This window comes from Vidua chalybeata, chromosome 20 (assembly GCF_026979565.1).
Source record: "Vidua chalybeata isolate OUT-0048 chromosome 20, bVidCha1 merged haplotype, whole genome shotgun sequence".
In the NCBI taxonomy this organism is placed as follows: Eukaryota; Metazoa; Chordata; class Aves; order Passeriformes; family Viduidae; genus Vidua; species Vidua chalybeata.
In genome coordinates, this window is record NC_071549.1 from 7,604,954 (window position 1) to 7,632,945 (window position 27,992).

The 27,992-nt window shown below is 41.6% G+C and overlaps 1 protein-coding gene across 3 annotated transcripts; it reads left to right on the forward strand.

The window, feature by feature from the left end:
• The first annotated feature begins 334 nt into the window (after positions 1–334).
• Positions 335–27,057, forward strand: GOSR1 (golgi SNAP receptor complex member 1). Of its 3 annotated transcripts, none has more exons than XM_053961314.1 (9): positions 335–390; positions 748–862; positions 2,095–2,182; positions 2,381–2,488; positions 3,563–3,654; positions 3,802–3,876; positions 18,129–18,158; positions 23,747–23,829; positions 25,048–27,057. In XM_053961314.1, exons 1-9 carry the CDS (start codon positions 360–362, stop codon positions 25,170–25,172), a joined length of 747 nt encoding a protein of 248 aa, XP_053817289.1. In that variant the 5' UTR covers positions 335–359; the 3' UTR covers positions 25,173–27,057. The 3 variants fall into 3 exon arrangements, with proteins under 3 accessions (XP_053817289.1, XP_053817291.1, XP_053817290.1); XM_053961315.1 differs by having other exon boundaries at positions 342–390; positions 748–856; XM_053961316.1 differs by lacking the exons at positions 18,129–18,158; positions 23,747–23,829; positions 25,048–27,057 and adding an exon at positions 15,435–15,858.
• Positions 27,058–27,992: the final 935 nt, after the last annotated feature.

Consider the following 27,992-nt stretch of genomic DNA (forward strand, 5'->3'; position numbering starts at 1 on the left):
GGAGCGGGAATGGGATGGGGATCGCGGTCGGGGCTGGGGGAGCGGGATTGGGATCGGGATCAGGGCTGGAGGAGCGGGATGGGGATGGGGACCGCAGTCGGGGCTGGGGGAGCGGGATTGGGATCGGGATTAGGGCTGGAGGAGCGGGATTGGGATCGGGATCAGGGCTGGAGGAGCGGGATTGGGATGGGGATCGCGGCCGGGGCTGGGGGAGCGGGATCGGGACGGGGACCGGCAGCGGCGCTTCCCCGCCCGGCCGCTGCGCGGCGCTGCCGCGGGAGGCCCGCGCGGCCCGGCCTGCCCCGCTCCCCCCCGGCCGCTCTGCCCCGCCCGGCCCGCGCTGACGTTGGACAACAAAGATGGCGGCGGGGAGCAGCAACTACTGGGAAGGCGAGTGGGGCGGGGGGCGGCGGGCACGGGGCGGCTGCGGGGCCCTCCGGGGCACGGCCCGGGCACGGCAGGGCGGGACCGCCGCCGGGGCCCCTCTGCTCTCTCCCGGGCGGGCGCGGGCGGTGCCGGCCTGTCAGCCATGAGGCGCCGGTGCCTGCTGAATGAACCCCGCCGGACCCTCCCGGTGCCGCGGGTGAGGGGCTGCGGGTGCCCAGCCGCGCCCTCCCATCGGCGTGAGGGCTTCCCCAGCCACGGGGGTTCCCCCTCTCCGCTGTGGCTCTCTGTTCCTGTGGGAAGCGGAGCCCCGGAGGCGCGGGGTCCCCGCGCGGGTCCGTGACTGTCCCCCGCCCCGTGCAGATCTCAGGAAGCAGGCGAGGCAGCTGGAGAACGAGCTCGACCTGAAGCTGGTCTCCTTCAGCAAGCTCTGCACCAGCTACAGCAGCAGCCGAGACGGAAGACGCGACAGGTATAGGTACTAGCCCGTTTTTTTATGTTTTAAACGCTGCTTGTGGCGCTTGGTGCGGTTTTATCGTTTGCTGAGTGCTGGTCCCACCTGTGGCTCTTTAAGGCTTGGCTCCTCGGGAAGCTTTGAGCGCTTCTTGCTGCTCGTGTTACTCCTGATGTGATGTTGGTGTGTGAGTCAGGCTGTGGGTGACAGGTCACTGGGGAAAGCTGGATTTAAACTTCGTTCTGTGTGGGATCAGTGAGCTTTTTAATGCTTGTTATGCTGGCTTCGTTCCGAGTTTTTCTTGTATTAAACTAACAGGGGGTTTTCTGGGACTTCAGTATTAGGGGAATTGAGCTTTACACCTCCCAGGTGGGCTGGTGTGCTATTTGTTCCACAGCAGGAATTATCAACCTCTCTGTGTATTTACAGCCCTTTTTTTGCTTATTAACTGTATCAGTTGTGCATGTTGCTGCTTTAGGTATGTGTGTTGATATTTTTCTATTTTATTTAATAACTGAATCAATTTTGTACCTCTCCCTCAATTCACAGTTCTGGAAGCCTGAGAGCACCTCAGCAATGATCATGTTGCTCTTGAACAGCCCTAGTTTCACTTTTGTTTCTGCCTCTGTGCTGTTACTTGCCCTGTAATCTAAATGTTTTTATTATTTTTGCTGTCCTGTGCCAAACTTACTTCTCCTACTCCAGGCAGATTACCAGGGCCATGAGTTGTCTCTGAAGGGTGTTAGTTGCCACAGTTGTGCAGGCTGGTCTGAGATGTGACTTTTCCTTGTGGTTTCAGTTTAGAAGCAAATAGGGAAGGTGTGTGAAGCTAATTGTGATAAGTGGTGTGGTCTGTGTTGCTCTGCAGGACAGTGATTGCTTAAGAGGGCACAGGGTTGTCCTGACACTGTTACTAAGCTGTGATTATGTTGCTGGAGTAACATGCTAAGAGTGCAGTGCTCTCTCCTGCCAGTAAATAAATAAATCAAGCTTAAAAGTTGGGGGGAGGAGGACACTGGTACCACACAGGTGGGTGGTGTCAGGCATTTCTTCCCAGGAGATGTGGTATTTCCTGTGGCATCTTTTCAGATAAGAGTTAAAGGCATGCAGAATAAGAAAATGTAATCTTTCAGAGTTTATTTAATCTCTAGCAAAGCTGGGTGTAGTGGAGCTTTCCAACGCCTGTCACTGGTGTTATTTCTGGCATTCATGAAATGATGCAACTTTTCAGTAACTGCTCCTCCTCTTCTCCTTAGCTCTGACACAACTCCTCTATTAAATGGATCAAGCCAGGACAGAATGTTTGAGACCATGGCTGTGGAGATTGAGCAACTTCTGGGAAAGGTAACTCGAGTTACTCTGGGTTTATGTCAGCATTTAGGCAGCATCCCAATCCGGATTTCTGTGACGGATATTAGGACATCCCAGTGTGGCTGTTAGACAAGGTGTGCATGTCTACTGCCTCCTTCAGCTTGTGCATTGTAGTTTTCTTGCAAGAATAAGCCATTTCACGTTTTCTGGGGTGTTTTTTTCCTCCTGCAGCTGACTGGGATAAATGACAAGATGGCAGAGTACACCAACAGTGCGGGCGTGCCGTCGCTGAATGCGGCGCTGATGCACACGCTGCAGCGCCACAGGGACATCCTGCAGGTAACAGAGGGGCCTCCTCCCTGCCTTTGAGTTCTTTCTTTGGCTAAAATAATTATTATTATCTGTGCTGGTATCACAGCATGCTGGAGTGTCTCACCAGGAGGTGTGAATGCCACTGATTCCATCTCGCTTTCCTTCTCTCCAGGCACCCGCTGAACTCTTGAGTTGAAGAAAATTGTGCTTTTTATGTCATTGCTGACTAGAACTTAGCTGAGAAAGAGCAATAAAGGGTGCTGCCTTATGTGGGTGGGTTTTATATAGCAAAAGGGGAAATGTAATGAATTACCTTGTCTGTGTGGTTTGTCATGTAACAATATGCAAGGGAACATCACATTTCAGAAAACATGATTGTAAAAGCTCCTAAGCTTCTCAAGGGAGATGAAGGAAATGTGATGGTTAAAGCTACCAGTCAGTGCTATAAATTAACCATGTTTTCATGGTATAGTCCCATTAAAATGCATATTTTATTTGGCTGGTCGTGTGCAGCTTGATTTCTGTTTGGTATCTGTGCCATCCATACTCAGTGGGAAAAGCAGTAGCATTTGTATGAACGGTTACAATGGTCTTGGTGCACACCAGCTGCCAGTTAAATTGGGTTTTGAGAAGTACCACCTGCCTGAAATGGTTTAAAATGAAAAATTGCATCTTAAAAATAGCAGTCATCTTTATTGTTCAGAAAAGACTTCTTTTATTAATCTGGTGTAACAACAGAATAAACTCAAGAACGTCTTCACCACATCAAAGAAGTAGGTTTTATTAGGGCTTCTGATGGGAAATTTCAACACAAACCAATTAATCAGAAAGGTGAGGATATCTGAAACTGGGACAAGGAATTGCAGTGGATTTCCCTCCACAACTGTAGCTGCAGCCATCAAATTTAGCAACTACTCTAAGAGCAGTGAGTTTCAAGAATACTTTGGATTAACTTTTTGCTGTTGAATTCCTGAGTTGGTCTTGCACTTTGTATTAGAGAACAGTTGACAATTTTAAAGGTGGCTGGATGTCCTGTGGGTGTGTTGTGTTGCTCAGTTGACCTCAGGAGCCTAATTTTGGGATGACTGTTTATTATTACAGGATTACACACACGAATTCCACAAAACCAAAGCAAACTTCTTGGCAATACGAGAAAGGGAGAATCTGCTGGGATCGGTACGGAAAGACATCGAGTAAGTTGTGTTTGCTGCAGCAAAGGTGTGGGACTGTCCTCAGAGGGAGAAGGTGCAGAGAATGCTTGATGTCTGTGCTCTGAATAAAGCAAAAGAAGTTCCTTGAATGCACAGTTCTCATTGGGGTTCTGTTCTGTTGGATTTTAGGTCGTACAAAAGCGGGTCTGGCGTGAACAACAGAAGAACGGAGCTGTTCCTGAAGGAGCACGAGCACCTTCGGAAGTAGGTGTTGTTTCCTCTTCACTTGTGTTGGAGCTGCCTGACTTTTCTGGGGGGTGAAACATCTGAATTTCATGCAGCTGATTAAATGGCTTGTGCTGAGTGTGAGCTGTGTGGGGTAGGTAATAGTCATGGTAGTGTCAGTGACTGGGGCTTTAGGATCTCGCCACTGACAGTTTTGTGTTGTCTTCAGGGGCTTTTGCAAATCACTTGTGACTCAGACCTCCTCCTCCCAAGGGAGTGGATGCCTTTCACTCTGACTGGGGTAAAGCTCAAGAAACTAAACGAAGAAACTCCCATGATTTGGCTGGGTTTCCCTCTCCTTTTCTTTCATCAGTCAGACAGAGAAAAACCTTTTCTCCTTTTGTCTCTACTGAATGTGGACAAAAGGTGATGGAAGAGATTAATTCCTAAATTACCTATGCACTTGATATTTGCAAATTGATTCTAGGTTAGCAGATAACAAGTCAAATAGAAAGCACTTTGTTGTTATTCCTGTTGCAGAGAGGGCATTAAGTTCTGAGTAGCTGCTTTGTGTGTCCTTGTTCAGCAAAAACAGCACAGGTGAGAGCAAAGAACTGGAGGGTTTGTGGTTTTTAGAGAGTCAGGAGATAACTCTGGTCTTCCTTCCTCTCTCCTTGCCTGTAGTTGTGCTAAATCTCAGGCTCACACGAGAGGGCAGGCTTGCTTAAAAAAAAAACCCAACCAAATAAATAAATAATTACATGTGGCTTTCTTATGATGAAACTCATAGCCAAAACAGCACAAAAAACTTCTACGGGAAATTAAATCAATTCTTTTTTCAGTTGTGGCTTATCACCACTTCATCCTCAGTTTTGTGTAATATATTTAAAACTTAAAACTTGATTGAAAGCTTGAATTAGGACTTCTATGAAGCATGATCTTGAAATAGAATGGTTAAATATTTCTGGAGTTGTAAAATACCTTTCTAAGAAACTGATATTGCCCTGAGTCCATTACTTCGAAAATTTTGCAAATTTAAGAGCAGAAAACTTACAGCATTTTGTAAACATTTTCTGGCTGATGTCTTCAGAATTTGAGCCTAACATTTATTGAAGCATTGATTATTTGGTTTTTTAAATATGCTAAACACTGCAGTATGTTTACAGGATTAAAATGCATGAAAAATAAAGTTAAGGCAGTTTTAGAAATAGTTTAAAGTCATCTAGGTGATTATTTGAAAATGTTAAAACTTGAAAAATACCCACCACAACACTGAGGAAAAAGAAAACCAGAAATAAGTGCGAGTTGGGCATCTTTAGTAAACAGGGCCAGAACTAATCATGGAGATACTCTGCAAGGTGGAGATAACTGTAAGCACTGTGAAGAAATCCAGTGTAAAAGAAGAAGACAACATTGGCAAGAAATCAAAGCTTGCAAAACTTTTGAATGGAGAATCAGTAAGCTCAGAAAAAGATACTGGCAGAGGAAATGACTAGAGAGTTTCAACATATTTGTCTTCAGAGAAAGCAGTTAATGAGCTATTCATGCCAAAAAGCTGCAAAACCTAAGAAAAGGTCCCAAGAAATCACCAGGAGCTGGCAAATGACACCAAACGTGTTCCTAGGATAAATTGACAAGCTTTGTGTGAGTCATGATGCTGAATATTTGTAGTGCAGTAAATCCTGGTGCCAGACTAATTGACAGAAGCAGATGATGAATATATTTACATGAAGACACAGGAGTAAAAATCCAAATGTTTTCAGTGGAGTGAAATCTATGAAAAGAGCTTAAAAAACAGGAATATAAACTTTACAATGTATTATTATATTCTCCAAAGCAGTGTAATAATGCCACAGGAATTACATATTCATGTCAGATATTGGAACATTCACTTGGTCTTGACTCTGCTTAATTTATTATATTAAGTACTTCAACCTATTACATATTTATGGTATGATCTGATAACAGAATGTGTGAACTGCTGCCCCACTGCTGAGTGCCAGACTCTTCTGTCAGCCTTTTCCTTCATGCACAACCATGTGAGACAGGATAAATTCTAAACATTTATTAGCAGGTAATAATATGGTTATAAAGATCTTTTAGTGACACTGTGATCTCGTTCTCAAAACGTTTTCAAATATCTCAAGATGACAAAAAACTTGTCAGATTTCTTTAAAAAAAAAAAAAAAAACCTGCAACAGTTAAAACATCTCCAGACATCTTAGGCTGGACCTGAGGCAGCAGCATGAATCTGAAGTGGATGTTAACCCAAACTGGGGTTTGCTCTGGGCTGGGTTTCCCATGAATGCTCTTCAAAAAGCAGCAGGCTGGGATTGTTTGTGGGGTATCTCACTGGGGAGCAACAAGAGAGACAAGAAACTCCTCTGCTTTTTGCCTTAATCTGCCTCTCTCCTTTTTGTGTCACATTGTGAACACCACGAGGAAGATCCTCTTAATGCTACACTTGTAGGTAATCCTAAAAAAGGAGAGGAAATGAAAAATCTGTGAGTAGCAGATGCTGATGAAGAAAAGGTTCCAACACACATTAGGCTGAAAGGAATGACAAAAAGCACTGTGCAAACCCTGCCTGTGCCTGGCTTTCCATTAAGCCATGAGGATCCTGGATCCATTTGGCCTCCCTTGCCCAGGGTGGGGCTGGCTGCTGTGTCAGTGCTGCTGGCAGCAGTGGGGATTTCCACTGGGATCCCAGTGGAGCTGGGGCAGCCCTCGGGCAGGGAGCCCTGTGCTGCTGCACCCCACACCAGGGAGGGTGAGACAAAACACATGATGTTCTTTTCCCCTCAAAAGCTTCACTGCTGCTCAGTCCATTTTATAAATCAGCTCTTTGTTGGGAAAGGAGATTTGTCTAGAAGTTCTGCTGCCTGTGGATAGGAGGCATGAAGTTTCCAAGCCACTCAGTTTCCTGTCTAAGTTCTAGACAGGTAATTCAAGAATAGCTTTACCAACCACTGAAGAGATGAACACCTCATTTTTTTAAATAAAAAATTAACCTCTGTTAATTAAAATAAGGTTGGCAGATGTTGTTGAGTGTTGATGGCCTGTTAATATTTTTACCTGATAGCTCAGATTTCTTGGCATGTCACATGCTTAAAGAAATACCCAATATAGCGTGGTCATGTTTTGAAATTTTGATTTCTTGTGTCTCTGCCATTCCCTAAAGGCGTTTCATCTTCTCTGTTTGTGTGCTTTTGGCCAGGGGTACAAACAAGTCATCATTTTTCTTCTAATGCTGTTTTCCATCTAAAGAAAACAATTTTGATGAATAGATCTAGCTTAGCATTTTAAAAACTGCTCTGAAAAGTGCTGCCTCAGAGGAAACAATTCTGTTAACTTAGAGTCTGCCCTGAGAAATTCTGCAGTTATTGATGAGTTATAGTCTAAGTCAGCAAAGAAGGAACTAATGTCCTTGATTAAATCTGCAATTTTGTGTGTGTGTGTGTAAGAGAAAATCTCCCTTGTGTTGTAGGTGAGTGATACCAGGGGGTACTGATGAGTTTGTGTAAAAATTGATGAAATCTTCAGAAGTTTAGATTGAAATTATGGATGTTATTACCTATGATGAATTCCTTGTAAAAGGAGGTGAAAACACACCAATTCTGTCATTGTGGGGCAACTGTGTGATTATTACTTCATTACTCAGCTCCAGCACTCCAAAATTAGTCATTTATCCCTTTTGTAAAAGAAGTGGCTGGTGGTGAAGCAGGTGCCTGTGTGGTGCAGATATCTATTAGCTGTGTTTTGAATTGTTGTCAGGTGACTGCATGTTTCTGCTGAGTGTTGCTATGCAGCCTGTGAATTTATCCAGTAAATTTTTTTTTATAAATCCTCTTAGTTGGAGTCTCGTGTGTGAGTGGTGCAGGTAGATGAGATGAACCTGCTGCAAGTGTTCAGACACCCCTGTGTGTCTTAAAGTGTTCAAAACTGGCCAGAGTAGGTGGGTAAGGAACTTTTTTTGAAGGAGGAAAAGAGGAGAGCAGACAAATCAGAGGGACTGTGTCCTGCATGGGGAAGAGAAAAGAGGAATAAAAGAAGTGAGCAAAAGAAATAACAGGAACCTGCAGCAGTTGTATAATGGTGCTAAGTAATAATACATACCTGAGATGATGAGGAGAAATTAATGTTTGTGCAGTGCTTCATGTATGTGGAGTACTCTGGAGTAGTAAACACTTTTATTGCTTTCATTATGGCATTTTGTTATCAGCAGAACTATTTCAGATTTCCTGCTGTTGTTTGGGCAGAAAGGGGCACACAGAGTAGAGAACACTCACCAGGAAAACTCCTTCCAAACTTTGTTGGTGGTACAGGCAAGATCTTAACAGAGGGAGTGACTTAATGACTGTTTTTCCTCTAAATATTTTCTTTCCTGACAAATTTTCACTTCAGCACTGATCTGCAGAGAGAAATCAGCTCAACAAAATGCAGAGACACCTTGCAGGGTTTTTGCTTAGAGGTGATGTGATCTTTTGGGAGAAAGCTGCCAGTTTTCTACCTGAATAGAATTTCTTTTTCTTTTATTGTCCCTGTTCTCTGTTCTGCATGCCCTGGTTTCCATTCACTGTGCAGTTGCTGCTCATGTTCCTGTGGATTTCAGTGGAACTTCAGGGTTGGATTAAGACCAGAGAACTGTGGTTGCCTCCCTTCCCATCCCCTCCCTAATTTCCAGTTACAGAGGACTCACAGATGCCTGGGCAGGGACTGCTCCAGCTGACACACAATTCAGCACTGCATCTCCTTCATCTTCTCTTGGAATCAGAGAATGCAGGAAAACCAGCTAATTCACCAAGTCCTTTTTCCATCCCAAGGTGGCTGGGGAAGCAGCAGGGGAGGAGGAATGTGATGAGCTCTTCCCTGGGTGCCTGCTGCCTGCCTGCTCTGCAGCCTCAGAACTGCTGAGCTCCACTTTAGTCAGGCCCAGTAAGGGCTTTCTTTTTTTTTTTTTTTTTTTTTAATTACCAAACTTGCCTCTTAATTAAACTTTTTTTTTGTTCATGTCAGAGCAGAATGCAATGTTCTTGTGGTTCCATTCCCTTAATTTGAATGCAGATTTTAACCTAACCAGCACTTGGGAATGAATAATCTTTGTTCTGTAGCAATTATGAGAAAAACCCAAGCAGCTGTGGCCTGGGAGGACAGAGGAGCTCTGCATGGCCCTGCTGTGGAGGGTTTGGATCTGGTGCTGTTTGGTGCAGCCCTGCTGGGCAGGGCTGGAGAAGGGCTGCAGCACTTTGCCCATTGAACTGGAAGTTACACTGCAAGGAGGGGTTGGGGAATCTAGGTTAAAACATCTCTCTGCTGGCCATTAATTGCAAGAGCTCTGGCAATGGTGTGCTGCTGTTTTCCCAAACACTGTTGGCTTGTTTTCTTTGTTTCTGGAATAAGGAAGTTTGAGAAATTGCTGCATTAGAAGTGTGTGTCAGTGCTGGATGGCTGTGGTGATCACCTCACTGCCTTACCAGTGAGTAACTCAGACTTTTGGGGCAGGGCTCTGTGCTCTGTCTGAGCAGCAGCACAAAGAAAATGCTTTTCAAAGAAAGGATTTGAGCAAAGGAGGATTTTTGGTGTTGCAAAGGCTTATTTAAGGATGCACAACAGCTTGTGCTGTAATCCTGTTTCAAAATACAATTCTAGTCTGTCTTTCTGCTGTCTCCTATTCTATTGCTGCAGAGTTTTCTTGATTGCATCAGTGATTCTTTCCTTTAGCCTTATCTCTGTCTGGGCTTGAATGGGTTTTATCTCCAAGGCTGCTGGCAGAACCTCTGTCTCCTGAAGACTCCTGGCAGAGGGACACAGGGGCCACTCTGGAAGTGTCTGGATCAGCTTCCCCTGTCACATCCCAGACTGAATATGACACTTGGGCACATCATCTACTCAGCTGCAGCATCAGACTGAGAATAATTTGCTGTTTTCTTATTTAATAGTAAATAATGTTTAGAGAGGGAGACATGAATTGTCTTCTGGGAAAGGAGAAACTTCACTACATATAATTATATGACTGTGTGAGGAAGTTATTGAAGTAGTTCAATGAGAATTTGGGAGGTTCAAAGCTTCCAGGCAATGAAGGAAGAGACTCTCTTGGGTATTATTATTTATAAATAACTTAATAAAAGGTCATGAAAATAAGCCAAGCAATTCAGGATTTAAGAGGGTTTTTTTCCTCTCAAAATAGTTTGAGCTTCATTAGGGTAAAATCAACTATTTCTTTTAATCTTCCTGTGCTGTATTTAGGACTTAAAAAAAACCTCTACCCAAACCACTAAACTAAAGCTTCTATGTCTCAATGTTTATTTGCATGCTTTCCTGATAGTTGGATTGCTTTAACAATACTGTAATCAGTAATTTCCCTGACGCTGATGACTGTTGTGACATTTTTATACCTCAATATGTCTAAAGTGATGGGGACACTAAATGAAAAAAAGCCAAAAACATCAAATCCATCAGCCACAGCACAAAACTTAGTTTGGAAATTTCCTGTGTAACTCTCAGTACAAAACTGAATTATCCAGGTGACAAAGGATGTAGCCACATTGACATTAAGAGCTTTAAGCTCATTGTTTGCTTTTCATCTGTATAAAAATGAAGGTTTATGGATGAAATTCTATGTACCCCTGGGAAAGTGGCTGTGGAAACTTTTGTAGATCTTTATGAATGTCTGCAGAAGCTAAAGAGCAAATCCTCAGAGACTGAAAGATTACCTTTATATATAATGGAAAAAAAGGTGGCTGGGACAAAAACTCTGCTTTGCTTCTTGATTCTGGGCTCCCCCTTAGAAACAGCACTTTGCTCTTAATCTGGGGAAAGGGAAGGATATAAAACCACACTTCAAACTTCAGGGCTCTGGGGTTTCTTCTGAAGTTTTTTTGCTCCTTTCAGAAATAAACAAGTCGCTGATGCATGTTTTATTTGTTTTTAGCTTTCCTTTCAACATTGTTTCTTAACTAGGACAGCTTCCCCCCACCAAGGTCTGTATTGAAATGAGAGATTTCAGGAGTGCTGAAATCCTTCCTGCATGGGTTGGTTCTGAAAAGCAGGTGCAGCTTTTCAACAGAATCAACAATTGTGGAGTCTTTTAGAATTCCATTTGTGCAATCTGAGAATCACTTTTATATTCTAATGCAGCATGTCATTTTTTTGTCAGTGTGGCTGTGCACTTCATTATTCTTTAGGGCCAGAAGTGCTTGCTCATTATTTGCTATTGGATCCTCCAGTAAAAACAAGCTGTTGAACTCAATTTGATGTGTATGGATATGTTAAATAGTGATTATTTCCATTTTCTCATATACAGAGTGTATCTCTGGAAAGTTACCACACTACTGCATAAGTGTCATTCTTGAGTTTTTATTTAATTTCAGCCTCTCTTAATGCATCAGAATTAGGTTCTCATTCTTGGCTGCTGAATGATTGCTGTGCAGATTCCTTTGTGTTCTATCAAATCCATGATTCTAAGCAGAACTAGATCCAAATTACCCTTAAAGCATCCCTATTTTATCCTAATAATAGAGTTTTGTTTAGATCTTTTCAAGGACCTTAGTTCTGTTTTGATTTGAAAGATGCAGAGTGTTTTCCTCTCACTTGAGAGACTTGTTTATATCAAGTATAGTTGCACTTCTGGAAGAATGCATCTTGTTCAGTCTCAGATAAAAAACCCTAAGAACACTGGGAAATTGGGTCAGGAGAAAAATGCTGAGATCTTTACCCATTAATGAATTGCATCCTGGCTTTGGCTTGTGGATGGTTGAAATGTAGTGTGCACTTTACATTTTGAACCACAAGTGTTTGTTATGTTGCATAGTTAACTATGCAGCTTCAAGAATCATTTTCTGCAACTTAATTAACAGGAAGGTAGCGAGTTGTAAATCAGGTACCTCAGCCAAGTCCTGCATGAAAGCCACAGAGCTTCTCCTAAAAAAAACCCTCAAAACCACAGCAGGTGAAAATGCAGTTAGGGACCAGAACACGTGTCTGCCAGTGTGGATTTTAGGGTTTTATACTACATTAAAAAGTTGGGTTGTCATCCTAAGGATAATTCTCATGTGATTTCTGTGTTAGCTGGACTGGAAATTAAAAAGATATTAATTATGAAGTTGTTTATGTGATGGGGCTCTTGCAGAAGACATTCCCCCTTGTGTTCTCCTGGTTACTTAGGAGGCTGTGAATAGCAGAATGGCTCTTTAGCTTTGCCAAGCTTTAGTCAAAAAACACTGAGCTAGAAAAGTGATACAATCTATTTTGTTACAGCACAGATTACAAACAGCTTGTGTTTGTTGTAAGCTGAGCATCTCCTGTCTGTGTGTGCCCAACAAATCAGCCGTGACAGGTTATCCTGGAGAGCTCCATTGCAGTCAGGTCAGTGTCAGATAGCAGAGCCTGTGCTGCTTGGTTTTGAGGGGTTTTCCCTTTAGCTAAAGGTCCCATCCAAATTCCATGGTTTAAACCAGGGGAATTAATGCAGACATCCCTGCCCCTGGCTGCTGGCAGAGCGTGCAGATGCAGAATTTGAGGAAATGCCTATAGAGTCCATTAGGAAGTTACTGGAATTGTTCTGACACTTGTGGTTGCTGATAATGACTTACAGTAAGGCCTGCCCTCCTCAGTCCATTTCACTTTGTTCCTATGGGTAATATGGAGCAATTATATGGGGGGCTCAGTCTCTCCAGGAACTTCTCCCAAGCATGACTTGAGGCCTGGTGGTGCCATCCTGGCCCTGGTTTGTGCTCAACAAGCTGCTGCACTTCACGTGGACAGCAGGAGCTGTTCTCATTTTTAAAGTTTGTACCTGAGTTCTTTGGGTAAACTGAACACTGCAGGTTATTGAGAAGCTCTTATTCCCTTATAGATTTGCTCTTAGGTAAGAAGTATTGCTGCTGCTCACCCTCTTGGGGCTCTCAGGCACTTTCCCAGTCGTCTGCATGCCAAAGAGCTTTCTTGGCTAACTCCTCTTTTAGAGAAACAATTCTTCCACTCTGGTAATTCCCAGACAGCTCCATGGAGTTCAGTGGAGGTGCAGGCTATACCCTTTGGAAATCCAGGAGAAACAGCTGCTGGTGTTCAGACCTGTGAAGGTGGATCCCTGTTTTAAGGGAGAAAATCCCTTTGTACTTGTTTGCCTCCTTTAAACTGAGTTAGAACAGCTAATCTTTTTATTGGTTATGTTGCACAAGTAGATGTGTTTATAGGTGTTAGCTGCAAAGTGTTTTTCTTAGTGTATCTAAAGTCCAAATGGCTGGAATTGATGAGCTGTTGAGGTATTTACTTAGTGCTGTAGCTAGAAGTTGGATTTTTAGCTGAATTTGTGTTACAGGATTGCAGTTGGAGGGAGGAGGTTTCACCAGATTCTTTTCCTGGAAATCCTTTGGCAGATTTTTCCCTACAGTGAAAAGAGATGCCTTCTGTGTATTTTTTGCCCTCATGTACAATTTCTTCCCATCTGGAAAGAAATTCAGCACCAGACAACGTTGGTTTACTCTTGCCTAGAGCAATGGATTCTGTTCCAGTGCCTTTCATTCTAGATTTAACAAATTGTTTGCACTGATGAAAAGCAACGTGATATTGTGCTTTTTTCTTTTCCAGTTTTGCAACTATTCCTCATTCTTACTGAAAGTGATTTCTGAGATGTGCAGAAATAAGCTTTCTGAGGTGTTCAGAGATTGTAGGTGTGATGATGTTGAGCAAATTTATACATTGATTAATGCTCACATTTGTGCTGGGTTTTTTGTTTGATTGTTGCCTTCTGCAACAGACAATGTGACAAAATTGCATTTCCTTAGCATCCTGATTTGTGCTTGAATTAACACTCAAAGAAAACCAACAAAAGAGAGCAGTTTGGATCAGTATTTGAACCTTTCTTTGCTTTTAGAGTGGTTTCTGTGGGGAAACTGTTCATCAGAAAATGTGGCTGGCCAAAAACAAAGGCTGGAGGCATTTTCATGCCTCCAGCCTTTGTTTTTGGCCAGCCACATTTTCTCATGCTGGAAGTGGAAGATGTGTGCTTCATGGTCAAATATATTGGTCTTAGTCAATAAATACATTTCTACACCAATTCTTGTCTTCTTTAGCAACTTTGAAACGAAATTGAATCAAACTAGGGACAAGTCTTATAAAATCTGGAATATCTTGTTATCACAAGAAGGGGGGGGGAAGTGTTCTGTTTTACATTCTTCTACTTAAGTTTTTAAAGAGCTTAATGATCTTATGAATTTTTAATATGATAAGAAATGTTGATGGCAAGCAGAAAAAAATGAGTTGGAGATGGAGGTTTTTTTGTGTGTGTGTGCACAGTGTTTTTTTCATTGTTATTCTGTTATTATGAAGATGGAGATAACTGAGTGTATAAATCAGATTGGCCTCATAGCTGTATTAGAGTGTGTTTTGCAGGATTTGCATTCCTGGATGCTCCACACTGCCTGGTGATCCAGGACTGTGAAAATACAAAAGATTTATTGGAGGCAGTTTGAGAGAGCAGAGACTTAGTGATTTATCTTGCAGTTAGAGAAAGAACAAAGTAAAATTATTATTTCTTTAGTTATTCTTTCTGAAAGGAAGAAAATAGTTATCAAGTGCTATATTAGTTTATTCTACAGGGGTTTCCCTGTTCCTTTTAAATTATTCTATGTGATAATATTGCCCTTAATTTCATCTGAAGGGTTTAAAGCATATTGTGAGATGAGTTGTGTGCAGATGAGTTTTACTGCTCTACCCTACTTGGTTTGGATGTCAGCAGCAAAATCTATGGATATGGGAGAAGCCCAGTCCTCAGCTAAGTATTCATCTATATTAATGAATTTTATTTCAGTACAAACACAGAGATTTGCCTTACAAACAACATAAAATGCTTTCTTTTATTCCAAAAGCCTGATGTGGCGAGCAGGATTCTTTTCTATCACAGAGGCAATATTTCACTTAATTTCTCCTTCAGATTAATTTACCTATCTGCATATTTAAAGCACAAGCTGTGCCATCTTCTGCAGACAGCAGTTGCACAGAGGCCTGGGTATTTCATATGCATGGCTGCTGCTGCTGGGCTTGTGCCATTCTTTACAGGAGGTGATTGCCTCAGCAGCTTCCAGCCTTTCTTTCCTGTAGTATTTTTAAAAAGCTTTGTCTGTCTGGACAGGTGAAAATGCAGAGTTTATTGAAACAGATGGCAAGTCAGATTAATAATGCCCAGAACCATCTTTTGCTTGGATGTTCATAAGGAAATGTCCACTGGGTTTGTTGTCTTTGCTTGGACAGCAGAAGAACAAAGTCGATAGATTTTAATTTAAGAGCTTCTTTTTGTAGTGTTTTGAATATGTGAGTTAAGCACAATTGCCTCGTTCAATGTTAGTTTTTTATTCTGGGAAACGGTTGGAATGAACATTATTTTTAATTGTGAGAACAGCTTCTATTTGTGGAGAACAGGTTATTAATAGTCAGAGATCTGCAAACTTCCCTTGTGTCTCTGGGCCCTGTTGTACTCTGTGTTCTTGATCTTCCTTAAATCTGACTTATTTTTATGGTTATGAGCTGTAAAATGAATGAAACAGATGCTTCTGTTTGGATGTCACTGTGAGTGAACTTTACAATCTGTATTTGCCAAGGAATCCAAAGCTGCACATCAGAATCCCTGAAATGTTCCTGCTCACACTGCCTGCCTGTACCAGAATCTCAGGGAATGTCATGGCCATTCCTGTGGAGTTTGCTCACCTTGCAAGGAGAGATGAGTTTGGAAATCCTCTCAAGACCTGATTCTTCTTGGGCTGGGAAGAACACACTGGAAGCTGTGCTGATAAATCTGTGCTTCCTTTAGTCTGCCCTTACCTACACGTCTTCATCCTCTGTATCTCATCCTTTTAAATATTTGGGGTGACTCCACATAAGTTAAGAAACATTTGAACTTGAGGCTTCAGATGCCTGCTGAATGCCCTGTGTTGGCATTTGCAGCTCAGGCCTGTGTGTGTTGGTGTTCAGAACTGGTTTTTACTGGTTTATACGTTTTTATGACCTTCTGTCATCATTTTACAGGTAGCCACATTCCCAGAGTTTATTTTCATGTGTGTATAAACATACATACACATAGAAAAATAAAGCAGAGTAATATAATCTGAAGCTTTTAAGTCACTTCTTGTGTTTATGTGTCTGACTAAGTAATAAAACTGCCTGTCTACAGCTTTCTCTGACATAAAAAGCAGTGAGTGTCCCTGCTGCAAACTGGCAAGCCTAATTTTGGTGCTCTAAAAGCCTTGGAGGACATCCTAGTTCACTTGAGGTCTGTAAAAGTGTTCAGCTTCTCTGTCATCTTCAGTTCATCAGCATAAAAATTCTATAATTTCATCAGTTAAATGGACAAAGAGCTGGTAATTATTTTTCTAAGGCAGGTTTTTAATAGGGCTGTTCTAACATTTTCTTCCACAGAATTTTTTTAAGTGTAACCTGCTACCAGCAAGGTTTTTAATACCTTTTCATTGATAATTTTTTTTTTTTAATAATTGAACCTTTTCTAAAATGATTCATTCTTGTGCACTGCTCTTGCTTTTGAGGCTGTTTTCGAATGGTTTTGCAGTTTATTCTGATTATGCCCTGCCCACATAACACACTTGTCTGTTAGAGACTATCTATGAAAGGCACATTCTCAGCTGGATTGTGTCTCTTGGAGACTCAGTGATTCCAGAAATCTTTAATGCATTGCTTTCCTGTTCTGCCTGCCTTGGGGACACAGGAGATGCTGTGAGACTGCTCTGTGTACACAGCTAGGGTGTTTCCCTTCTCTGAGCCTGTGTGATAAACACCACACAGTGAATAAAACTGGTTTTATTTACTTAAACCAACGTGCTCACAGCTGATGTGAATCTTAGAGAGTGTAGCTCTGTTTGCTGCCCCAGTCAAATCCCTGGCAGCTTAAAATTGAGCAAAAATATTTTTAGTCTTCTGTTCTGTGTCTATATTTCAAGCCGTGGACAGCCTGAAATAGCAACCTTGGTGTTTTCACTTCTCTTCACAGAGAAATAAAGTCATTGTGTTTGCCTCTCCCCCTCCCCAGCAGGTCACACACGTGGCCCAGCACGCTCCTCCAGCTGGAGCTGTGGGGGGATCTCCAGAATTCCTGTGGGAAGGAGAAAAGTTCCAAATCAGGCAGCTCTGGCTGAGTCAGAGGCAGAGCTGTGCTGCTCTGGGGGCTGGCAAAACACTTGGAATGAGGAGGGTGGAGGATGGAGGTGGCCGTGCCCTGTTGGCATCTTTGAGTTTGGAAGCAATAAATTCTGATTTAATACTGAAGGCAGTAGCCAGTACAACATAAAACTACTCTTCTGTCAGGCTGATTTCCTCCTCAAACTGCAAACTCAATGTTTTTTGTGAATTTGTGTGGATCTGTGGGATAAACAGAGCAGTTGTAGGGGTGCATTGCTGTTCCTGCACTGTGGGAATGGTGCAGGCACCTGTTACATGTCAGGGTTACATTGGAAATACTGATTGCTGTAACAAGAGGTGTTTTTCTGGCATTTCACAACTGCCTGCAAAGCAGTGATGAAAACCCTGTGTGAAAGTTGAGTACAGAAAAGGAGAAACAGCTGCACTCTTCCAAGGATCTTGTTACTCCCTTTAATGGTGTGTGTTGGGTTTTTGATTGCAGCATCCTCTGTGGGCTGTGCTGGGGGCTGCCCTTTTCCCAGGGATGCTGCACAGAGCTGGATCAGTGTGTGCAGGCAGGGCAGGGCAGTGCCACGTGTCAGCCAGACCTTCCTGTGCCACACCGTGTGTGTTGTGGTTTGTGTTCCACCAGCTCAGCTCTCACCCAGCTGCTGCTGCCACAGAAGGATGGAAAGATAGATCTGCCAGCATAAACCAGTGCTTGGGGAGCTAATCCTGAGCAGGGCTCTGAGATGGACCCAAGTCTCAGCTTCTTAGTCATTAATGACATTTTTTGAATGGGTGGGCAGGATTAAAAAGCAATAAAATTAGCTACTCCTTTCTCTAACGCTCCTTTCCAAACAGTCCTCCATAAATCACAGTGCCAATTCTCCTTTCCTTGTCTTCTCAGTGTTTTATGTCTTCTCCTGAGCAGCTGCTCTTGCTACACTTAGGAAATGCTGCTCCAGAGGATATTCCAGTGCTTCTTCTCCAAATTCTATATAAACCAAACCTGTGTAGTAGCAAAATATGACAACATCCAGAAATAAAACATTCTAAGAGCAAATTTATTAGGATGATGATGGGGATCATTGATTAGTGATCTAAAGTAGTACTTAGTGTTTGTTACTTTCTTTAACTTGTTTTTTTTTTCTTTTGGCTTTCAGCTCAGATCGACTGATAGAAGAAACAATAAGGTAGGAATGAATGTAAAAATTTTCATTATTTTCCATACAATCAGCATTTCCATTAAATTGTTTCTAAATATATCAGTCACTATATTTATACAGTAACTCTGTTGTTTCCAGCTCCTTGGCAGTATTACAATGAATTGCTGGGTTTGATAGGGTTTGGTTTGGATTTTTTCTATTCAATATTGACATGAGAATGTTGCTTAAATATTTTATTCACCCTAGCTTAGAAAATCTGGGGTTCTGCTCAAAGGTGAGTCAGCTTTGGAGCAGAGTGAATCTCAGGCTGAACTGTTGAGGGCTATTCCAGTAGTCAAGATGTTTCTTCTCACAGTGACACTCCTCCAAAACCTGATTTCTGTAACCTTTCAATGTATTCAGAATGTTCAGCACCCAGTGTGCAGCTGATATAGGTAAGGGCTTTCACCACAACTGCTTGAAAGGTTATTGCTGTTGTACATTTATTTATCTTTTGGGGTTCTTACATTGTTTGGATACTTAAATGATACCTTCTCTAACTGATCTAGACATTTTAGAACTGTAACAACACAAATTTTATTATCTGTGCCCTTCCCAAGCCAACCTTTTGCAGACCAATAACTCAAACTGTAATAATGCCCAATTTAATGGTTTTAAATTTTAGATTTTTACTTTAAAACAAAAGGGGGAAAAAAAAAAGGTAAGAAAGCAAGTAAGATATGCTTTCAGACAATACATGTGCTGACATAAATGCCCAAGAAGAACAATTAGAGGTGCAGCAAGGCTGTGTCCATTAAGGGTGGCTGGCTTAAGTGGGCTCAGGGTAATTAACATGGAGGAAGAATGTGTTAAACCACATCAGTGTGCAGTGATGAACCAGAAGAGATCAGTGCAATAATACCTGCAAATGTGCAATTTCACCACAGCCTCACAGAAATATTTGTCCAGCTGTATTTGTTTCAGGTTCTAGTCCTTTCCTCACTAAAAACCTCTCCTTTATTGCCATGCTTGTAACCCTGCTTTTTCCATCTCAAAAATGCTCAGTGTTTGGTGAATTTCTTCTTTGTTGCCACTCCAAGTAAGCAAAACATTAAGCAGCACATGGTGATTTATTACTCTTAATATCCTGCAAAATTACATGTAATTATTTTTAATTATATCATTGACCTGGCTTCTCGATTCCGTGTCAACAGAGGAGCTCAGAGCTCTCAACCTTGCACAATTTGTTATCTGTAGTAAATTCTTGCTTGAGTTGTTGCCAAAAATGTTCTACATTTTTTTGGTACAAAAAGAGCTGGTTTAGTAATGACATGGAGTAGGAAATGTAATTCCACTTATATCTGAGTTGAATTCTGCCTCTGTTAAAACCAGGGTGAATTTTCTATTGAACTCTTTTTTCCTTGTGGTCCCCAGTAGTGTTTGGGTGTGACATTAATTGATGGTAAATCCTGCTGCCTTCTAAGTGAATTTACCAGATGGGAGTTTGCCCAACTCAGCAATTGTTTTATCTATTGTAATACAAATAAAAGAGGGAATTGTGCAGAAGAAGCTGTTTGAGGACAGATTCCTTGAGATGTAATTAGCTTATTCTGGCTACTGCTCTGTCTTCAAGGTTTACATCTGCTGCAGTTCATTACTCATTTTTTAATTAAGCAAGTCAGGAAATCACGTTTTATTTTCTTCACACTTCTATTTCCTTAGGGTTTGTTACTAAGCACTGATTCCAAACAGTGGAAAGCACATTTTTGTGTCTGCAGAGGCTTTTGTTGACGAGCTACAGCCACTAATTGTGAGCCCTTGCTCTGATTTTCTGTCGGGAAGAGAAGTGAGGAGTCTGACTCTCCCTCTCTGCGTGTCCTCCACGGATCAAACATCCGTGCCAGGGAATTCTTGGGCACCTGAGCTGAAATGATTCAGTAACCACAGCAGTGAGCAGGGCTGTCACTCCACATGTGTCGTTATTACTAAACTTTTAATCAATTTTTAAATGAATTACGTGCCATGGGTTCTTACTGCAGCATATTTCTCTCCAGAAGCGAGTGGGATGTGATACTTTGTACTGCAGTTCTTTTGGAACAGCGTTCGCTTCTCTTGGCCAGATTTAAATATAAGCAGAGATTTTGCTTAATATGTTTGGAGTTCTCAGGTTTTCATTTTCAAACATTATCACTTCTCCAAAATAGCAGACCATTTATTTCTTGTTTTCTAACAACTTGTGTTTTTACGTTGGCTCCGTTGGAATATTTTTTATAGTTTTGCCTGTAGAGTGTGACAAGTTTTTAGGATTTTATTGTAATTCTCTTTCTGAGGCCTGATCCATCAGTGTTTGTATATTAGCAGATTGGACTGAAGCCAGACCAAAGCCATAGTTTTGGGTTTTTTTTAATTGTCTCCTTATATTTGGGCTATCTCTTAGGTAATAATTAGGATTTAATAAAAGGGAAAAACTCTTTTGCATTGAGTGTTGACTTTTTAAAGGCATGAGCCACGTTTTGAGAATTCTCTCATTTCACAACTACCTTGCCAGTGTCCAGGCAAAATCACTTGCATTCCTGGGGAGATGTTTCTTATGTTTTCATCTTAGACTTCATCAAAGGAAACAGTGGAATAAATAAAGGAATAAAGGAATATATAAAGGAATTTGCCAGGCTGTGCATGTAGGTATGCATTGATACATGCACATATGTGTGTATTTAGAGATACAAATATAGAAATGTATATCCAGACAAAGAGTAAGTGATGCAATCAGAATTTTTACCAATTTAAACCTAGAGCTTTCATTTCTATGCACAGTCACAGGGTCCATTCCCTAATCATAGACCTTGTCATGAATTTCAATGAGCAGGTATGATTCATGGCATGCAAAATGAAGCAGAAGTTCCAGTAATACGTGAATTATTTGATTTTTAATAACACAACTTCTTTCTTTAGAGTTTTGTTTCAGTTCTCCAGCAGTGTAGATTTGACTGATGTGTCTCAATGGGTGAAGCCAGGAGTTGATTTTTTGGTACATTTCCCTCAGTGACGCTGGATGGATGTGGCTGCAGTATGGGGTGAAATAACAGCTGAAACATTTATTTAAGTCAAAAAAAACTCTTTGCTTCCAAGTCAGGCAGCATTTAAAGTGTATCTCTGCATGTCAGACTTGTCCATCTGGGATAATGCCTGGAAGTGTTTATTACCCTGAGGCTTTTATGCCAGTGAAAAGAGCAAACTAAGTACAAATATCAGTTGGGTTTGCTTTGGAGGGGAAATTTGGCCGCTCGCACACTGCTGAACAATCAAGGGCAAACTTGGAATGTGGCAGAACTTTTGAGGGAAATATGGCTGCAAGCACAGGAATTTGAGATTCTCCTGCTGCTCTGGGGAAGAGGTAGGTGGGTGTTTTATGGCTGTGACCTCGGGCTTAGCTGGGAGAGATTTCTCCAGTAGTGCAGCAATGCTGAGCATTGTGCTTGAGCAGGGCTTTAATATTAAATATAGAGAGCAGGCCAGATACCATCTGGTTTTAGAAACTTGGTTTACACCCAGCTCTGGTAGTTCCAGCCAGTGCAGCACTGAGAATAGTTCCTGCTGGTTTCCAAGTGAAATGTGGAATCGGGGTCATCTCCATTCCAGTAAGAAATGTTTCATCTTTTTATCGTAAAGGTCGCGCGCGAGTTCCGGAACGTCGGAACCAGGTCCCACTGGTCTGGGGAGGCTGTGGTGGGGAGTGACTAAATGGGGCCAGTATTGTGAATGGGAAGAATGTGATTAATTTTTTAAAATATGCATTTGTCAGTGAGGCAATGGCAGCAGCAAGTCAATGAACATATGTCAGGGATGGGAATGAAACCAAAATCGTCTCATGAAGGATATGAGGAAGCTGCAGTGCTCAAGATACAAGACCAATCTCTGGACTGGTCCCCAGGAACTCTGCCTTCTGCTGCTTCTTAAATTTAATAATCTCCTTTACACATCTGAAGGCTTAGATAAACCAGCTCAAGGGTTGAATAATCAAATTATACGTGAACAGCATTGCTTTTTGCTTGAATTTTGATTTGTTAATAGTAGCTGGAATCCAGTTAAACTCTTGTTCATGAATATCACAATTACATTTCATTACTAGACTGTATCATATTAAAAATGGTAATTACCCCAGTTTTTTTTCCTTCAAAGCTCTCCAGTAAAACCCAGCCCTTTGAGCTAAATTCTTGAAAATACTGGATTAAAAAAAAAATTAAATTGGTTTCAATCTCTTAACCCTTTACATCCTGCCTTTTTGTATGAAATGGACAGTTTCACTCCCCAGATGTTAAAGCAGGAACCTTGTGTTCTGTGAATAATTATTTCTAAAGGCATTTTGGAGGTGGCTCAGGTACACTTTATATACTGGCAATCATCTTGTGTTTTCACTTCTGTAAATGAATGGATGTTTTAATGAGTCATTGGATGCATCTTACAAAAATATGGGACTTAATTCAGAATTACTTTGAGAGACACTGTATTAAAAACTCATCTGGACAAATATCAAGTCAGTGTGGGGGTGGGAGATAGGAATCTGTAGGTTACTGAACAAACTTTCCTGTGTGCAGATAGGAATTTTTTCTTTTCTAACTTGATTCTTAGTAATTCAAAATTCCCTGAGTGCTCCTCTGAACAGTGATTTTTTTGTGGTTTTGTGAGTTTGTTGTTTTTTACTTTAGAGGACTAAAATACCTGCATTGAAAAATTGTATGTTTGTATCAGGTAAAAGCAGCATTTCACATTTCCCTACCTCTGAAATGACAGCTTTAGTTTCCTTTTATATTTTTCTGTTGTGTTTTTCCACTTAACTTTTACTCCTCCAGAACATTTCCCCTCCATATTTAAGGCTCATAAACTCATCCAAGAATTTATTTTAATCATTGTTATTCCTGTAGATGAAGTCAACAGCAGTAGAGGTGACTTTTCTGAGTTATTATGCAGCCTTATTGTATTTCTGTCCTGCTTTATGTGTTTTTGAAACACATGCCAGCAAGGAGAGCAGTATTTGCCATATTTTTCTTTCTCAGGCACTGTGTCTTCAAGCTTTGTCAACTGAGAAATTCTTTATCATCTTCATTTAATATCTTGTTTTTAAGATCAGGGTTGCTTTTTTCCTGACCTCCAAAACGTATTAAATTTGAAATGGGAAGTTCAGTTTGGTATTGGTAAAGAAACAAAGAAAATGAAAACTTACATACCATGGGGGATATTCTTAATTAGGACCAGATCTCAGAAACTGATTTTTTCTGTGCTGTGATGGAAGCATCATTTGGGATGATACAAACTTCTAAATTTAAAGCTTAAGTCACGAGAGCAAAATTCTTAGGTTGCTTATAATACCAGTAATACCAGTTTTCATTGGGGCTGGAGGAGAAGAGTCAAGCTCTGCCTGTTTCAAGAACTCTCAGTGTTTCACTCTGTTAACAGTTTATGTAAAACTGAAATAGCTTAACTGTAAAAGAGAGAGATTAATGGAAAAATTGTGGTTTCATTCATGTTGCTTCACCCCATTCATTGTCCTCTGAAGAAGCGTTGCCTGCTTGTTCTCCTCTTGTGTGAGCTGTGGATTATTCTTAGCACCAACAACTTGATCTTCTTTCTTTCCCCAGCATTGCCATGGCAACAAAAGAAAATATGACTTCACAGAGAGGGATGTTGAAGTCAATACAAAGCAAGATGAATACCTTGGCAAGTATCCTTTTTCCTAAAAATTGGTGCTGCCTGTGCCTAAGAAGAGTTATGGTACAATTTTTCACTCTGTCATCAGCAGTGTCAGTGGCTCTGTGACCTGTACTGTCAGCAATGACAAACAGGCCAGGTTTTTATCAGGTTCACCTGATAACCTGACTGAAGCATCTTAATGGTAAATGTGGTGAAGAAGTTGGTTTTGGTCAAATTTGGGCACTGCATATAAATTAACAGAATTTAATTGTCAGGTAGATATCTGCAATAGCATTTCATGCCCTTCCCTGCTGTCTGTTTTGGTAGAAGTACAGTTTCATTTCAGGTCCTGCTTTTTGCTTTCAAAAAAGCTGAAGCTTGGTGTTCATCACTGCTTGCTGTGGTTTACAGCTAAGAGTAGTCAGGGTCTGAGTATGCTCTTGTCTGTCACACTCCTGTAAGATTTTGGCTTGTTGGTTTCTGTGCATATTCTGTCTCAGGGTTAAAGATTGTGCCACGTTGTCAAGTCAGGCACGTTTGTGGTTTTCCCACTTATTCTTTCCCTTCTGTCAATGGACAACATCAGCACTGTTTGACCAGATACATGACAGCCTGGAAAGATCCACTTGGTAACCCAGAAACTTCATTACAGTTCTTAGCATTTGGCAAGACACATTCCAATAACGTTTCAATAAGTCTGGCCTGAAAAAGATTTGATTCAAAGACATGAAGCTCTGAAGCTGATTGTCTTATTGGCAGTTGTATTTTGTACATTAAGAGATAGATTTACACCCTCGTGGTTTTACAGACCTTGCACAGTGTGTGGGTCATGCAATGTGCAGGATTTTCTCAGTCAAATGCCTTTGGTTGTTCTCTTCACCAGTAACAGAATCCCATTGAAGAAAGTCCACAAATGTTTTATATAACCACCCCATTTATTTTTTTTTCATTCTCATTTAAACACAATTAGTAAAAGTAACTAAGCCTCACATACTGGAGATTAAAATGCTGGTAATTGAGGTGATCAGGTGGTGAGTTCTGTGTAAATGTGAGCTCAGTGTTCCCTTTTCTCTGCTGGTCTGCAATCAGTGAAGTGCAGTTGTAATCCTGCTCCCTGTCCATCAGGGTTTACTGCTCCTGCTTCCTCCAGCTTGGGAGTAGTTCCAGTGTTGGCATTTCCCCATCCAGGCTTTGGGGCTTGTTGGTGAATCCTTGTTTGTGCTGTGACCTTGACTCAGAGCCCTCCAAGACCGTTTTCCAGCAGTGAACAGCCTGATCCAAAGGATCAACCTCCGGAAGCGACGGGATTCCTTCATTTTGGGCGGCGTCATCGGCGTCTGCACCATCCTGCTGCTCCTGTACGCTTTCCATTGATGGATGCTTCCCCCCTGGACTCTGCTAAACCTCATCACCACCTTCCCTCCTCCCAGCCAAGGAAAAGTGACTGGGGGAAGCATCAGACTTCCACAGCCTGCTCGTGGCTGGGGCTGTCAGCATGATGTCTGCAGCTTCTGATGGTAGACACTGACACTGGGCTTGGGCTGAAGCTGCAGCGTTTCTTCTCCCCTGCTGTTCACCTTCCTTTGGGTTAAAATTGGTGGGATTTGTTTGTCTTTAATTCCCTTTCTCACTGCAAGGTAAGTGCCCGTGGGATGCTTAACCAGAACTGGGGGAACAGTTCCAGTGCTCAGCAGTGCTGGGGAGGTTTGGTGCTGGCTGGGGAGAGGGAGAGGATTAAGTTTGCCTTGTGTGGAAGCTCAGCAGGAAGGCTTTTCCCTCTAATCCCAGCCCAGTACTGAATTTCACCCTGAGAGATGAATATTGCAGCTTTAAGCCTTCAGGTTGCTTTACTACTAAATACATGTTCTGTAATTCTTAACTCCTGGTTGAGATCCTAGTTATTTCTGCATAATTCGTGCTGTGAAAACTGTGCTTCACACAAATTCCTCAAACTTAACAAAAAAAAGGAGGTTTCTGTTCACTTTTTGTACAGAACATGAATATGAAAGTACCCTCTGAGGGAGATCATAAGATTTCTTGTGGCTTTAAAGGGACTGACAAAGTCCCACTGTGTAAAAAGGGAGCTCAGTGTCCCAGCAGCTGTTTACTCGAGTGTTCAGTCATCTGAAAAGTGACCAAACATGAGTTCACCTGAAGGAATCTTTTGGGTGCACACACTCTCATTTTGGCTGGCATCATAAAGATCTTTATAAAGACATGATAAGCAGTTTACAAAGCCTATACTGTAATTTATGTGAAGTTATTCTGATAGTGCAGGTAAGAAGGATATGATCTAAACTGTTGATTGGAAATGAAAATAATGATGGTTATAGCTGAGGCAAAGGTGTCTGTGAGCAAAGGTTTTGGACATAACTCCTCCTAGCAAAGAGCTGACTGTATGAATAATGAAACAAATGTTATTTACCATTATCTGGGGCGGGGGGGGGAACTTTTTCTTGGTCTGGACAGGCAAAAAGAACCCTGTTGTTTGTCTGTAAACAAAGCTGACATCTGCAGTGGCTTTGATACTGCAGCCTCCCAGATCACAGATTTTTCTGCTCTTTCAACAGCACTTTTCCACTTGTCATATCATAACCCAATAAATTCAAGCCTTGGCACTGAAATACCTTTCTAAGAACTTAATTAACTCTTTTCACAATCCACTTAAGAGTGCTCCTAACAGATTCCATGTATTCCATCACCCACCAATGTCACACAGTCCCCAGGTTCTCCTCTGGAACAGAGTCCAGTGGGATGGACACAAGTTTTTACTTCATTTTATAGTGCCTGTGAGTTGGAGGGAATAGAGACTTGTGTGGTGTGCAAACCCACACTGTTACACCCAAAATGTCTGGATTTAAAGGCTTCTTTACAGACTTAATAACCCTGTGCTAAAAAGTCAACAAGGGCTTCTCATCAGCCATCCTACCATTGGGATTTGGAATTAAGACATGTAAAACTGGGGCTTGTATTTGAAATAAAGGGTGATTATTTGGTTGATTTGGGAACATTCCCATTTGGAGATGAAGTGTTTATTAAGGGGGTTTATGAAAAAGCTTGATGGATAAAGGAGGGTTATTAATGGATCTGTGTGTTGGGAGATCAAACTTCTCCCTGTTGCCTTCTTTGATTCCTCCTCTGCCCTAAGGGACCCTGATCAGCATTTGTGCATCTGTTTAGGATTTGTAGGATTTGGTTGCTCTATAGTTGGCAATATAAAATCTGCAGTACCATAAATAAATTCATTTATTTAATCTTATAACAAGTCTTTTTATTGGACTTAACTGATTATTTGGTGCATATATTTAATCTTATTGTGAAAAAGCTGCTATGGAAAATATGTAGATTATAATAAATATGTAAACATAATGGATTTTTCATGTTATGAAAATGTTATGGAGGAACTGATATATTTTAGTATAAAATAATGGAAATGTGCTGAATTATCTCTGATAAAGCTTTATTGGAAATGGTTTCGGTGTTGGCAGCCCCTCCATGGTTTTTGTTTGTGCTGGTTTTGAGTCAGTTTTGTGTTGAAAAATACATTTAATTATCTTTGGAGTTTTCCCTTCATCATCATCTGGCAGAGTGAGCGGGTGTTGTGCTGTGCTCCCTGGAGGGGTGTGTTTGCATCTGGCCCAGGGAAAGGCTTCCAAATTCAGGAGAATCAGCCTCATAATTCATCTCTAACAACCTGGGCCTGTGGTCAGAACAATGGACTGGAAAATGAACACAGTGGATTGTAGCATTCTGCCTCAAATCCCAAAATACAGGTTTGTGTGTCTCCTGTTGCTAAATGTGTTCTTGGAGTTTTTCATTCTGTGTGGTTCCTCCTGCTCTGAGGAAAAAAAGATGTGGTTAAAGAATTCTCATTCCTGCAATTCCTGCCAAAGTGGCGGTTTCCTAACTCAACCCAACAGAAGTGTGCTAAGGAGATCATTGCTGAGCACTGAAATGAAGGGGGGAAATCCAGGGTATTTCTCCAGGACGTGTTTCACACACGCAGACACCCTTTTTCAATTTCTGCTTCATTCTTCCTGCCAGATAAGCAGCTTCTTCAAACCTGGCCAGGCACTGGAACACAAAGGATTGTGTTGGTAACGCTGATGCCACACTTCACACAGGTGGGAATATTTTTATTCCTGTTCTTTAGATTATTTTTTACCTGTTTATCAGGCTCTGGTTGCTGCAGCA

What these genes read in the sequence shown, in the direction of transcription:
- GOSR1 (XM_053961314.1), top strand. Translation starts at nt 360, where the DNA reads ATGGCGGCGGGGAGCAGCAACTACTGGGAAG. An exon ending in CTGATAGAAGAAACAATAAG is followed by an intron (nt 18,159 to 23,746) that starts GTAGGAATGAAT and finishes TTCTTTCCCCAG; the next exon opens with CATTGCCATGGCAACAAAAG. An exon ending in CAAGATGAATACCTTGGCAA is followed by an intron (nt 23,830 to 25,047) that starts GTATCCTTTTTC and finishes GAGCCCTCCAAG; the next exon opens with ACCGTTTTCCAGCAGTGAAC.